This window comes from Bos taurus, chromosome 6 (assembly GCF_002263795.3).
Source record: "Bos taurus isolate L1 Dominette 01449 registration number 42190680 breed Hereford chromosome 6, ARS-UCD2.0, whole genome shotgun sequence".
Classification (NCBI taxonomy): domain Eukaryota; kingdom Metazoa; phylum Chordata; class Mammalia; order Artiodactyla; family Bovidae; genus Bos; species Bos taurus.
Window position 1 is genome coordinate 102,339,529 of NC_037333.1, and position 15,057 is coordinate 102,354,585.

General features: G+C 38.5%; 1 protein-coding gene across 3 annotated transcripts in view; it reads left to right on the forward strand.

The window, feature by feature from the left end:
• Positions 1 to 15,057, forward strand: part of NUDT9 (nudix hydrolase 9) — a 37,345-nt gene that overhangs the window by 19,104 nt on the left and 3,184 nt on the right. For all 3 annotated transcript variants that reach the window (NM_001101096.2, XM_005208183.5, XM_010806286.4), the window contains 4 exons: positions 3,196 to 3,282; positions 6,727 to 6,838; positions 8,550 to 8,696; positions 10,201 to 10,285. In NM_001101096.2, the coding sequence (NP_001094566.1) occupies positions 3,196 to 3,282; positions 6,727 to 6,838; positions 8,550 to 8,696; positions 10,201 to 10,285 (431 nt within the window). The remainder of the gene's footprint in view (positions 1 to 3,195; positions 3,283 to 6,726; positions 6,839 to 8,549; positions 8,697 to 10,200; positions 10,286 to 15,057) is intronic.

The following is a 15,057-nucleotide window of genomic DNA, read 5'->3' on the forward strand; positions in this document are numbered from 1 at the left end:
GCAGGTGGCTTCTTTACCACTGAGCCACCAGGGAAGCCCTGTTAGAAGGTGTAGTCATGTTCTTTTAAGAAGTTACATTGCTAGTGTCAGAAGAAAGGGAAAATAATAATCTTTATGGTCATGAAAGCACTCTCATCTTTGAGGAGGTCTGGTTAATGTACAGATACACTGCACGTTAGGGATGCTAGGAGAGGCCCAGATGGACACACAAAATTTTTGGTCTAAATTTTTTTGTCCTGCCTTAAAATACACATTTTATTTTATCAATGTAATTAACATTTATTAAGGGCTTGCATATGTCAGACCTTGTCTGAAATAATTTATATATGTGATTTAATTAAATCATAATAATAACCCTGTGGATGGATATTTTTAGTTCCATTTACAGATAAGTAGAGAAAATGCAAGTAGTTTGCATATGGTGAGTAAGTGCTGGAAGGAATTGAATGCATCTTCTTATAACTTTACCTTGAAATAGAAATAATAGCAGTTGACTCTTGAACAAAATGGGGCTTAAACTACACAGGCCCACTTATACATGGATTCTTTTTCAGTAGTAAATATTACAGCACTGCTCCATCTGAGTTTGGTTGAATACCTGAATGTGGAACCACAGATAGAGGGGAACTGTGTGTATAGATGGTAGACTATAAGTTTATATGGAAGCATTGTTCAAGGGTCAACTGTAATTGAATAAATTAACAGAAGGAAAGGATTAAGAATTGTATTTCAGTGATTATTTATAAAATGAGATAATACTTTTAAGAATTTATCCAAATATGTAAGAGTAAAAATAAGAACAACCTAACAGTTTAACATCGTTTTTTTCTTTTGGCCATGTCGTGTGGCAAGTGGGTGGGATGTGGGAATCTTAGTTCACCAACTAGGGATCAAACCTGTGCCCAGTGAAAGCGTGGAGTCTTCACCACTGGACCACCAGGAAATCCCTCTTTTTGTACTTTTAAAAGTGATTTTTCTACACAACTCGAAAATTTTCAGTTTTTCTTAAGTCATCATAAAAGGAAGAAATGTAAAAATTAGCATGCCTCCAATAAAAAAAAATAGAAAAATCACAGATTTGGTAATCATACGTATCACCTTGTAGAAATTTTGCAAAAGCTAAAAATATTTTTAGTGCTTCTAAAGCAAGGAAATAGTAGTGCTCCTCTCATGCCAACCTGGTCTTTCAGTTTTGCTAAATTCTTTCTTTGTTCATAGCTTACTCACTTTTCTGTGTTACTGAGTCTTTTCAAGTCAAACTTGCCTTGCATTTGACTTACTCCTTAAGTTCTCTTCTGGGCAAAATATGTTAGAAGATATTTACACATATAAAAGGACAGAAAAGGCAAAGGAAAGATAGCCTGTTTTAGTCAAGACTCTCTTGACTAATGGAAACCAACTCTAGCTTGCCTGAGTAAAAAAGTGAACTTTACTCTAGGACTACAGAATCATCTCAGGAATCCAAAGCAGAAATGCAGCTAACTTTAGGAAAGGGTAGAGTTTGGAAATCCATTAGAACTGTCTCTGCCTTATGTCTGCTTTCCTTTATATGTTATCTTTGTTTTGCTTTTTCTGCAAATAGCTTTCTCCGTTGCTCAGGCAGTAGGGTAATCTATATATCTTTGCTACAGCTTCTAGTTTATCAGTTACAGGCTTGGCCTTTCTCTTAATATTGGCTTTGATCATTTGTATTCAAGGGTGTATGGTTACATGGAATAAAACATAGTTACTGACCACCCTGCTCCTCTTCCTGAATTTGCAAAGTAGAGTAATTGTAACCTGGCCAAGTGTCTTGCCTTTCTGTTTTTATTTGCAAGTCTTGCTGAAATATTTCTGAGTCCAGTATAAAACAATATAAAAATTGACTCAATTTTAATAACAGTCGCAAAGAAGAGCAAAATAAAAAAGAGTGGCTGGGACTTCCCTGGGGGCGTAGTGGTTGAGAATCCATCTGCCAGTACAGGGAGCATGAGTTTGATCCCTGGTCCAGGAAGATCCCAAATGCTGTGGAGCAACTAGGCCTGTGACCCACAACTTCTGAGCCCACGTGCTGCAGCCACTGGAGCTCCTGTACCTACAGCCCATGCTCCGCCACAAGAGAAGCCACTGAAATGAGAAGCCTGAGCACTGCAGAGGAGAAAGCCCCTGCAGCAACAAAGACCCAGTGCAACCATAAATAAAAAAATAGTTAAAAAGATAGCTGAAAGGGAAAATTTGATGAGTTGTTTATTTACTTTCACATACTGGGAGGACCAAAGATATTAAATAGATAAGATTGCAGATTAGGGCATTTCATTTTACATAATGAAAGTTAAACATTTAAGGAATATTGACTGGAAGAAAATTACTCAGGCGTGAGTGTGCCCTGTTTATCTGATAGACTTTTAAACATTGGGTTGTGGCATTAGGTTAAATAGTTGTTGGCATTTTTATAAAATTGTTTTTAAAAATTGAATTTGGTATATTTGAAATCTTGAAATATTAAGTATTTCTACTTCATTATATGCTGTGTGCTGTGGGCTAAGTCGCTTTAGTCATGTCCAACTCTGTGCAGCCTTTATGGACTGTAGCCCTCCAGGCTCCTCTGTCCGTGGGATTCTCCAGGCAAGAATACTAGAGTGGGTTGCCATGCCCTTCTCCAGGGGATCTTCCGACCCAGGGATGGAACCTGTGTCTCTTATGCCTGCCTTCACTGGCAGGCAGGTTCTTTACCACTAGCACCTCCTGGGAAGCCCTCATTATATGCTACACAATATCTATTACTGATAATAAAAATCTAGAACCCACTATGAAATAAATGGACTTTAAAATGTAATCAAAACTATATGAGTGAGACAGGTTGTAACAGAGTGAAGTATGAAAAGAGGATGATGAGAAAGGGAAGAGAAGTGTGGATATACTGGATAAAGCATTGCTGTTGCAGAGTTAGACTGGGATTAGTGCAGAGCATTTCAGCCTTCCAGATTTAAAACAACTCTGGAAATGAGATCCTCCTCCTGGAACAGGCCCAGGCATGAAAGAAAAGTTAAATAACACTGTAAAGAAATACGTGCTTTGAATGTCAAATATGTAATAGTGCTAATGGATTTGTGTGGGGATCTGATTTCCCTCTTAGCACCTTGTTTTGGGCCATATCAAGTTTGGTTCAAAAAGATGAGTACCTTCAGTTGGTTTTATGGTTTTTTGTTTTTCCAGAAATCCTGCAGGACGGACTGGACTGGTTGGCCGGGGGCTTTTGGGGCGGTGGGGCCCCAATCATGCTGCAGATCCCATCATAACCAGGTAAGAGCTGAAAACACATTTCAGTAACAAAGAGACAAGTAATTGGAAAAATACAGACACTAACCATGTTTTTACATGTCCATCATATACATATGCAAATGTATGTATGTATATGTATGTGTTTATATATATAGTTATCCCTTGATATTTTAGGGGATTGGCTCTCGAAGAGGCCCCTGTGCCTCAAGCAGGTAGCAAAATCTATGGATATACAGGTCGCTTACATAAAATGGAATAGTATGGTTGACCTGTCTTATCCGTGGGTTCCACATTTGTGGATACAGAGAGCCGACTGCATGTGTGTGTGTGTGTGTCGGTATATACACAGGCATATATATATATATGTATGTATGCAACCTTGAAATTAAAAGGCGCTTGCTCCTTGGAAGAAAAGCTATGAAAAACCTGGACAGCATATTAAAAAGCAAAGATATTACTTTGTCAACAAAGGCCCGTTTAGTCAAAGCTATGGTTTTTCCAGTAGCCATCTATGGATGTGAGAGTTGGACTGTGAAGAAAGCTGAGCGCAGAAGAATTGATGCTTTTGAACTGTGGTGTTGGAGAAGACTCTTGAGAGTCCCTTGGACTGCAAGGAGATCCAACCAGTCCATCCTAAAGGACATCAGTCCCGGGTGTTCATTGGAAGGACCGATGCTGAAGCTGAAACTCCAATACTTTGGCCACCTCATGTGAAGAGCTGACTCATTTGAAAAGAACCTGATGCTGGGAGGGATTGGGGGCAGGAGGAGAAGGGGACGACAGAGGATGAGGTGGTTGGATGGCATCACCGACTTAATGGACATGGGTTTGGGTGGACTCCAGGAGTTGGTGATGAACAGGGAGGCCTGGCGTGCTGGGGTTCATGGGGTCGCAAAGAGTCGGACACGACTGAGCGACTGAACTGAATTGAGCTGTCTTTTCTTGCTTTTGGTCTTGATCACCTCCAAACCAACTTCCAAACTTTTGTCAACAATAAGTGGGTTTTCTGAAATACAAATTGCTAACAGCTTTTAACCTGCTTAAAAACGTTCTCTGGCTCTCTAAGCAGATGAATTTGATGAATTCTTGGCCTACTTCAACCTCATCATCCATCTTTCCCTCACTGATGTTCATACTGCCATGTACACTTTCAGTTTCTTGAATACATTATTTCGTTTTTATAACTTTGTTTCCTCCCTCTGCATCCTTAAAATCAGATTTGTCTTGTACTAATTGTTCTTTCATTTCTAGCTATCTGTACTCATCAAGCTGTCAGTCTTACAGTTTATTCACCTACATGTCTAGCTCCACTGCTAGGCTGTGAACTCCTTTAGGAGGAATTACAGATGGGGCTTCCCTCATAGCTCAGTTGGTGAAGAAGCCACCTGCAATGCAGGAGAACCCAGTTCCATTCCTGGGTCTGGAAGATCCGCTGGAGAAGGGCTAGGCTACCCACTCCAGTATTCTTGGGCTTCCCTTGTGGCTTAGCTGGTAAAGAATCTGCCTGCAATGCGAGAGACCTGGGTTCGATTCCTGGGTCTGGAAGATCTGCTGGAAAAGGGATACACTACCCACTCCAGTATTCTGGCCTGGGGAATTCCATGGAGTGTATAGTCCATGGGGCCCCAAAGAGTAGGACATGACTGAGCAACTTTCACTTTCATGGGTTAGATGTAGTGTTCAGCCACATTATAAAGACGTGGACACTCATATCTAAGCTGGTGTATTTTAATCTCATGCAGAATGAGAATTAGATTGTAGGCTTTCTGTTTTGGTTTTGTACTGCAAGTTCAAAATCTTTGTCTTTGCCTAAGGGGCTATTAGAACTATTCTTAACATTTGGCAGGGGGAGGTAGATGTGGTGTAGGGAAGGGGACAGGGAGATTTATCAACATCTTTGGGAAGGAGGCTCTGATTACAAAAAGCACATTTTGAAATTAACATTGCCTTGATGCTTTAAGAATATTCAATTAAATTTGAAATATAAAATTAAAGGATAGAGTGAGATTTCTTTTATCAAAAAAGGGGATAAAGATTGAGAAGCATTTTTTTTTTTTTTTGAGACCAACTGGACATGGAACAACAGACTGGTTCCAAATAGGAAAAGGAGTACGTCAAGGCTGTATAGTGTCACCCTGCTTATTTAACTTATATGCAGAGTACATCATGAGAAACGCTGGACTGGAAGAAGCACAAGCTGGAATCAAGTTTGCTGGGAGAAATATCAATAACCTCAGATATGCAGATGACACCACCCTTATGGCAGAAAGCAAAGAAGAACTAAGGAGCCTCTTGATGAAAGTGAAAGTGGAGAGTGAAAAAGTTGGCTTAAAGCTCAACATTCAGAAAACGAAGATCATGGCATCTGGTCCCGTCACTTCATGGGAAATAGATGGGCAAACAGTGGAAACAGTGTCAGACTTTATTTTTCTGGGCTCCAAAATCACTGCAGATGGTGATTGCAGCCATGAAATTAAAAGACTCTTACTCCTTGGAAGGAAAGTTATGACCAACCTAGATAGCATATTGAAAAGCAGAGACATTACTTTGCCAACAAAGGTTCGTCTAGTCAAGGCTCTGGTTTTTCCTGTGGTCATGTATGGATGTGAGAGTTGGACTGTGAAGAAAGCTGAGTGCTGAAGAATTGATGCTTTTGAAGTGTGGTGTTGGAGAAGACTCTTGAGAGTCCCTTGGACTGCAAGGAGATCCAACCAGTCCATTATAAAGATCATTCCTGGGTGTTCTTTGGAAGGAATGATGCTAAAGCTGAAACTCCAGAACTTTGGCCACCTCATGTGAAGAGTTGACTCGTTGGGAAAGACTGATGCTGGGAGGGATTGGGGGCAGGAGGAGAAGGGGACAACAGAGGATGAGATGGCTGGATGGCATCACTGACTCAATGGACGTGAGTTTGAGTGAACTCCGGGAGTTGGTGATGGACAGGGAGGCCTGGCGTGCTGCGGTTCATGGGGTCGCAAAGAGTCAGACATGACTGAGCAACTGAACTGAACTGAACTGAACCTGTATTACATAATCTTCTTTTCTGAAAACAGGGTGAACTGTTAAAAGCAATTATTACAGATCTTTTTTACTACTTATATTAATAATTCTTAAAAAGGTTCCTTGGATAAAAAAGAAAAGAAACTCTTAATGATCTTCCTTTAAATTTTGTTCTGCTTTAAAATCTTTTTGATAAATTTTACTTTAGTAAAAAGTATATCTTGAATTTTTATTATGGAGACTATAATATCCTTTATTGAAAGTAGACATTTGGTTTGTAACAGTGCTAAATAAAGAGTATTTTTTTAATGCAAAACAATATTTCTTTATAAAACTAGCTGATTTGAGGTAAATGTATATACACTATTATAAAGAAAAATACATCTTTATATTTTTGTCTTAAGCTTGGTTTAGGACCTTGATCTTTGTTCTGAATCACTTATGATCTTACATTACTGTTTATAGGTGGAAAAGGGATAGAAGTGGAAATAAAATCACCCATCCCATTTCTGGGAAAAACATCTTGCAGTTTGTTGCAATAAAAAGGAAAGACTGTGGAGAATGGGCAATCCCAGGGGTAAGCATTAAAGTCAAATCAATGTTTTCAGTTCTTTTTAGTTGCTTTACTTATATAACGCAAGGTTATTGCATATGGATCTTTTCTACTCCCTTAAGTCTCTTTCCTCCCTACTTCAGTTAGTAATTCCTTTGCAGTGAAGTATCATTGTTAATGACAAATGTAGAATAATACAACAAAGCTGTTAAAATCTGAGTCTTAATTCTACAACCCTTGAGGAAGAACATGGACTTTGATGTTAGACCTGGGCTTGTGTTTTAGCCTTTCCACTTGGAGCTGAGTGCTGTGGAGTTCAGACCTTTGTTCTAAAAATAATCATATTTATTTCACAGGATTATTAGAGAGAGCATTTAAAGCACCTGGTATTGTAGATACTCACTAATGCTGAGTCTTGTCTTAGAACCCATCCCCTACTCTAAGACCAAAGTAACATTTTCAGTACTTTAAAAAAAGATAACACATTACTTACCATTACTTACAGTTTTTAAAGTTTCTATAATATCATCAGGAAGAGTATACTTTTATTGAGTTCACGTCAGTGGTATTTCAAGTGGCTTTAAAAAAATGTGTATGTGTTCAAGAGCGGGTTTTATATTTTATGCCGTATTGTTAAACGGAGATAGTTTGATAAGAGGATGACTCGTCCTATACACATTCTGCTATCTGCAAGAATGGTTTCTTTCTTTGTAGGGTGAAATGGAATGAAAATGAAGATTGTAGCTGTACGAGCCAAATAAACTTCACACATGCTGAATGCAAAATACAATGATATCATCATCATAGGATTTTCTGTTTTTATTGTCATTTGAAATTCTGATCAGTCAGGGAACTATTGTTGTTAAATATATTTTTGAGAGTCGTTCACCTCAGTGTATTTTGAGCATCCGAGGATATGGCAGAGCTACATGAGCAAGCATCCCTGTCTTCTTGGTGCCTGCACTCCAATGAGGGAGACCATACAAGATGAATAAGTTCTTGTATGTTAGGTGATAAGTATTAAGAAAACTAAAGCAAAGAAGGGGACTAGGAAGTGTTGGGAGAGCTTGCAATTATAGATAGAGGGTGGTTATAGAAGGTCTCCTGAGAGAAGGTGACATCTAAGTGAAGATCTGGAGGAGGTGGACAAGTGGCCCATGTAGATATCTGGGGAAAGCGCCTTTAGGTAGAAGCAGTAGCAGTTGCAAAGGCCTTAAGGTTGGGATATGTCTGGCACATCCTGGGAACATTGAGGAGGTCACTGGAATGACTGGTGGGGAAAGTATCAGTTTGTTATATTCTTGCCTCCAGCCCTTCCTTCTGTAGCTTGACTTTGGAAAATACCAGGAAAGGGTCTGACAGGCTCAGTTATCATAGGCTAACCTTGGACATTTACTGTGGTTGAGTATATATATGGTTGATACCCTGCTAAGCTACTTCTACTAGAAACAAATGATTTAGAGAAGAGCATATTACAGAAGATTATGGACAGATAGAGCAACATATCCCTGGAGAAGGAAATGGCAACCTACTCTGGTATTCTTGCCTGGGAAATCCCATGGACAGAGGAGCCTGGTGGGCTACAAAACATGGGGTTGCAAGAGTCAGACACGACTGAGCGCCTAAACCAACACCCACCACAAAGCAATATATGTCCGCTGTATCAGTCAGTAAATATTTATGGACTGAATTAAAGCTTTTCCTTTTTCTTTTTAAACAAAAATGTGACTCTCAGGGGATGGTGGATCCAGGAGAGAAGATTAGTGCCACACTGAAAAGAGAATTTGGTGAGGAAGCTCTGAACTCCTTACAGAAGTCCAGCGCTGAAAAGAGAGAATTACAGGAAAAGTTGCAGAAGCTCTTCAACCAGGAACATCTAGTGGTAAGAAATGATTTCTAAGAAGGATTTAGTCCTGGGAATTAATGAAAATTACTTAAAATTCACCTGAAAATCTGGTAGATTATTCTCTGAATAAAGTGAAATACCTGTATATTTGAAATACATGTTCATAAAACAAATTGTAGCTCTTCTCTGTGACTAAATTCCTACTTAAATTTTTATAGCCCAACTTTACATCATTTATTATAATACGTTTTTTCCTCATAGTTTTTCTTTAGACTCAGTGTGAGCTAATGTGATACTGAGTTCACTCATCTAACAGTAAATCTTTCCTGTTTTTAAAATATTTGCAAGAATTCAGCTTTTTTGAAAGGACATAGATTTTACCTTAGGTCGTTCAGAGCGCTTCTCGTTCATAACAGTTTAAGTCCGATGTCTGTTTTGCTTATGTGTCCTTTGTGGTTTAAGAAATCACTATGAGGCATATGTGCACTAGCAATAAGGAGAAGAATGGATTTTCTTTTTTGTTGCTGTTGGCTTTTGTTTGACGTGCTTTATTTTCTTCCTAGAATTAGGATTTCTTAGTTGTTTATATTGTCTGGGTTTTGGGTCACATTTGTGTTAGATGGCTGGATCCAAGTCTTTTCATGTATTAAGAGCTTAAATATTAGTCTTTACTAACCTTGTTTATAGATCTTTGTTGAACTAGAAGAGTCTGTCTTTGTATGTCCAAAACTGTAACCATGGAAATTGTTTAAATTGGCGTATGATTGCTTACTGTAAGTGGCACGAGTCAGCTGTGTGTACACATATATCCTGAGTCTCCCACTCACACCCCCTGCAGAAATTATTAAAATTTTCCTGCTGTAAGTGGCACGAGTCAGCTGTGTGTACACATATATCCTGAGTCTCCCTCTCACACCCCCTGCAGAAATTATTAAAACAGAAAAATATTTACATGAAGAGTCTTAAAAAAAAGCATATGGCCCAAATATGATTATTCTTACATTCTGAAATTAGAATCTGAGGTGTTGAGGGTTTTGTGAATGTTAGATAGCGCTACCTCAGAATGTTCTTGAGACTATTGTTTCCTGGGAAATTTATGTATTTAAAAAAATATTTTGTTCATTTGATGCTATTATAAATGGAATCACTTTACTTTGTTAATTTCATTTTCACATTGACTTTTTTTGGCCACTTTTTCTTTTTGAGGAATCTTAGTTTCCCCTGGTAAAGGCACCAAGTCCTAACCACTGGACCACCAGGGGATTCCCTCCCTGGGACATTTAGAACAAGCATATGGAATGTTACATTAAAGGTTCTGTAATATTTATATTTCTTTTGTGTGTGTGTGTGTGATAAAAAGCACATAGCATATAATATGCCCACTTAACCATTTTTTAAGTGTACAATTAATTAATGTTAATTAAATGTGCATTGTTTTGCAACAGATATTTCTGATTCTGAAGAAGGCAGCATGTTCTGCTCTACCCATTCCTTTTCACTCTATGCTTTTTTTCTCATCTGTCTCCTTTTAAAAAAACAGATATATAAAGGTTATGTTGATGATCCTCGAAACACTGATAATGCATGGATGGAGACAGAAGCTGTGAATTACCATGATGAAACAGGTAATTTTACTAATGTTCATTAAACTAACTGAATTAGTGGATCAATTTAAGTCAAGCAGCCTACTAGGACACAATTAAATCTGGACTATTTCAGTATTTTAAGTCAATCATCTAGTGATTATAGAAGTATATTTGTATGAAATCAGATTGTTGATATTAAGATAATATATTTTAAAAAATGAAAGAATATGTAGAAGAAAGCTTTAAAAGTGTTACCAGTAACGAATCTCCTTTAATCCATTGGTGAGTCAGACACGACTGAAGTGACTTAGCAGCAGCAGCATATAAAATTAAGGTTAAAATTATAAACTGATTATGTGCCTTAAAGTTGTCAAATTGTTTGAGTCCATTTGTATGAAACAAAAGCAAAAGCAAAAGCAGAAGATTTGGGTAGGAAGTACGAGTATAATAAAGGAAATGGGATTTACGTCTGTCTTAATGTTTGAAATAATTTTATAGTAAGCATGTATTCTTAAAATGCAAAATAATACCGAAAAAATTGCAACTGTTGAACAAACTTCAAATGGATGATTTTTTTCTGGTCAGTGGATTTAAAGATTTAGCAGGTGGGTGGAAATCTGTTATTGTAAAAAGCAAGGGGGAATCTGCTATTTAGAAAATTAATTGCAATTTTAATATTTGTTGAGTGGCTTCTCTTGAAACATTTTATTGCTAAATTGGATGACCTTTTAGATACTTTGTTTTCATCTGTAGCAAAATGAAGTGGTACCATATCAGGGAACTAATTGTTGTATTCATGGTTGCTGAATGTTGCCTTCATGTTGCATTCCAACTGTTGCTGGAAACATGGGGGGAGAGAGACTGATCATGTCTGAGGTTTCAGGCAAGTCCCTGGGATGGACTGCCAAGTGAGAGTCCTTGGCTTCATGCAGGAAGGAATTCAAGATCGAGCTGAAGTAGAGTGAGCACAGATTTATTCAGGGAGGTACACACTACATATGGAGAAGGCAGTGGCACCCCACTCCAGTACTCTTGCCTGGAAAATCCCATGGACGGAGGAGCCTGGTGGGCTGCAGTCCATGGGGTCACCAGGAGTCGGACATGACTGAGCGACTTCACTTTCACTTTTCACTTTCACGCATTGGAGAAGGAAATGGCAACGCACTCCAGTGTTCTTGCCTGGAGAATCCCAGGGACGGCAGAGCCTGGTGGGCTGCCGTCGTCTATGGGGTCGCACAGAGTCGGACACGACTGAAGCGACTTAGCAGCAGCAGCAGCACACACTCCATAGACAGAGTATAGGCTGTCTCAGAAAGCAAGAGACTCTGAAATATGGGGTGTTTGGTTTTTATGGGCTGGGTAATTTCATAGGCTAATGAGTGGGAGAATTATTCTGGCTGTTTTGGAAAAGGGGGAGGGGATTTCCAGGGATTGGATCACACTCACTTTTTGACCTTTTATGGTTAGCCTCAGAACTGTCCCGACTCCTGTGGGTGTGTTATTTAGCATATGCTGATGTATTATAATGAACATATCAAGATCTAGTATGCCATCTTGGACCTAGTTGGGTTTAACCAGTTTATATTGTGTCCTCAGTGGCTGTATCATTAAAGGTTATGCCTTGCCCCTTCCTGTCTCAATATAACCTTGTGCAAATCACATGTTCTCTTGGACTCAGTTTTTTCCTTATAAAATTGTCTGCAACTAGATTTGTCACTTTTACATTCTTGCTGAACTTGGGGAAACTCCCAGCACAAGTTTCATTACTTCTATACAACAACTGTAAGCTAAGTATTAGAACAATTCATTTTGGTATTAAGAACTTAAATATTTCAGAAGGAAAAATAATGCATATGTGATTTAGAAGCAGGTCTCTGCAACTTAAGTACTGATAAATTTGTTAGCTATTTATTTTTGAAGTTAGAAAACAATGACTGATCCTCTAGTGGTTGATTATATAGTGTCTGAGTTGTTCAAATCATTGGTTTCACTGTTTCATTCTTTCTCTAAACGTAAAAAAATTTTGCAGTCTGATAATTTCACATCTCTGCCATATCTGAGTTTGATTCTGATCCTTTGTCTCCTCAGACTGTGGTCTTTGCCTTTTAGCATGCCTTCTAGTGTTTTTGGAAGGTGAACATGATGTATCTAGTAAAAGGGACTGAGGCAAATAGACCTCTAGTGTGAGGTTTTATGTTTGTCTAAACATAGCTAGGAGTTAGGCTATACTTATTATTTGCTATAATTGTAGGTGTCAGAGACCAAAATTTCCTCCCAGTGGTTTTTTTTTTTCACCTCCTTTCATCTTTTGATTTCCCTAGAGACTACTTAAATAAGATCTGAGCCATGCAGTTCTTTAAGTTAATGCTCCCTTGTTATTTTATGGAATCTCTATTGCTGTGGGTGTTAAGTTGGAAGCGACACTAAAAGTTCAGCTTCTCTGAGCTAGTGCCAGATCGAATCTCGGAGATAGAGTTTTGGGTGAAGTTGCATAGCTTCTTACATGAAAAGCATAGCTTTATTGCTTTGCCAGGCAAAGGGGGACGTAGCAGGCTCCTGTGCATATTCAAGAAGAGTTGTTGATTTTCAGTTTGTATTTTTTTGGTGTGAAGATGGGAGTGATGACCTGCAGGCTCTTTAAATGTCAGACATATAAACTTTACTAACTTTTTAAAATTTCGCTTTGTGTAGTTTATTAGTTGACCAGAGGGCAGTATACTTTTCAGATGTTATTGGATCTGATAAAGAGCCTGTTGGAGAACATTGTTATTTAGATAATCATATTTTAACTTTTAGACTCAGGTTTACTTCTTAATTCTGGTTCTCCATTGGTTATCGTTTATTGTATTTGCCATGAAGGTACACCAAGAGCTGTCACTTTAGCACTGGGATTTAGAAACCTTTGTGCTGAAATGGGCTTCCCTGGTGGCTTAGACGGTAAAGAATTCTCCTGCAATGCAGGAAACCTGGATTTGATCCCTGGGTTGAGAAAATCCCTTGGAGAAGGGAATGGCAATCCACTCCAGTATTCTTGCCTGGGAAATCCCATGGACAGAGGAGCCTGGCGGGCCTGTAGTCCTTGCGGTCACAGAGTTGGACACGACTGAGTGACTAACACTTTCTCTTTCATGTGCTAAACTATTCGATTGATTCTTTTAAGAAGCAGCATTATTATTTTATTATTTCAAATGTAATCATTATAAAGGATACATGTGTTTAGAATGAGTTATTTAGGAAATAGGTGACATAAAGTGGAAAGAATTTTAAAGCAGCAGTTATTTCATTTCCCAAAGATAATGACTGTTAACATTTTATTTTCTTCCACATTTGTATAGCTGTTTTTAAAATAAAAATGGGCTAACACTCTACATTTTATTTTGTTACTTACAATTTCACTTAATATATTAATACATAACGGACATATTTCCATGTCAGTATGTGGAGAGCTTCTTCACTTTTAATGATTATATGGGAATCCAGTGGACTCTTATCATTTATTTAATCTGTGCCCTCTCAATGGAAAGTTTGGTTATGTCCTCGTTTTCCTCTTTGTTTATAAATAGTGTTGTCTTGAATACTTCAATAAGCTTTTCTTTTTATTTCCTTAGGGTAAATCCTTTGAAGTGAAATTATTTGGTTGCTTATGGTCTCCCTAGTGCCTCTTACAGAGTCTGGTGCATAAGAGGCAATCTGATATTTGTTGCATGAATGCTTATCAAAGAGCACTTGCTTTTTAAAAGCTCTTGATAAATACTGCCAAACTATCCTACAGAAATATCCCATTTAGATTGCGAACTGTGATTGAAAACATTTATTTTAAATTTTTGATAATTATAGATATTTTAATAAAAATTTATAAGTATATGGTTTCTGATTTGGTGTAATACTTGGAAAAGTGTACTTACCTTATGACTCTAAAGTGAATCATTTATAATTGTTTTCTTTCATTTTTTTAATGTTTAAATCTAATCCCTCTGGAATTTTGATGTGAGGTTTCATGTTTATTTAATGTTAAACTTCTTTTTTTAAGAGTAATATTTTTACTTTTTAAAGAGAAAAGCTGGACTTCCCCAGTGGTCCATGGTTAAGAATGTGCCTGTCAATGCAGGGGACATGGGTTCAGTCCCTGGTCTGGGAAGATCCCACACGCAGTGGAGCAGCTAAGCCCACATGCTGCAACAACAGCAGCCACCGCAATGAGAAGCCCACGCTCAGCGACGAAGAGTAGCCCCTGCTTGTCGCAACTAGAGAAAGCCAGCGCAGAGCAACGAAGACCCATATGCAGCCATAAATTGTTCAGCTGCTCAGTTGTGTCTGACTCCTTGCGACACCATGGACTGCAGCCGTAAATACATAAATAAATAGAGTGGTATTGGAGAGGACTCTTGAGAAGCCCTTGGACAGCAAGGAGATTCAACAAGTCAATCCTAAAGGAAATCAATCCTGAATATTCACTGAAAGGACTGATGCTGAAGCTGAAGCTCCAATGCTTTGGCCACTTGATGCAAAGAGCTGACTCATTGGAAAAGACCCTGATGCTGGGAAAGATTGAAGGCAGGAGGAGAAGGCGACGACAGAGGATGAGATGGTTGGATGGGGTCGCTGATTCAATGGACATGAGTTTGAGCAAGCTCTGGGAGATGGTGAAGGACAGGGAAGCCTGGCATGCTGCAGTCCATGGGGTTGTAAAGAGTTGAACACGACTGAGTGATTGAGTTGAACTGAGAAGGAGCAAGAGAGGGAAAAGCTTCTTTTTTTTTTTTTTTCTGCACCCTGTGGCATGTGGGATCCTAGCTGCCTGACCAGGGGAC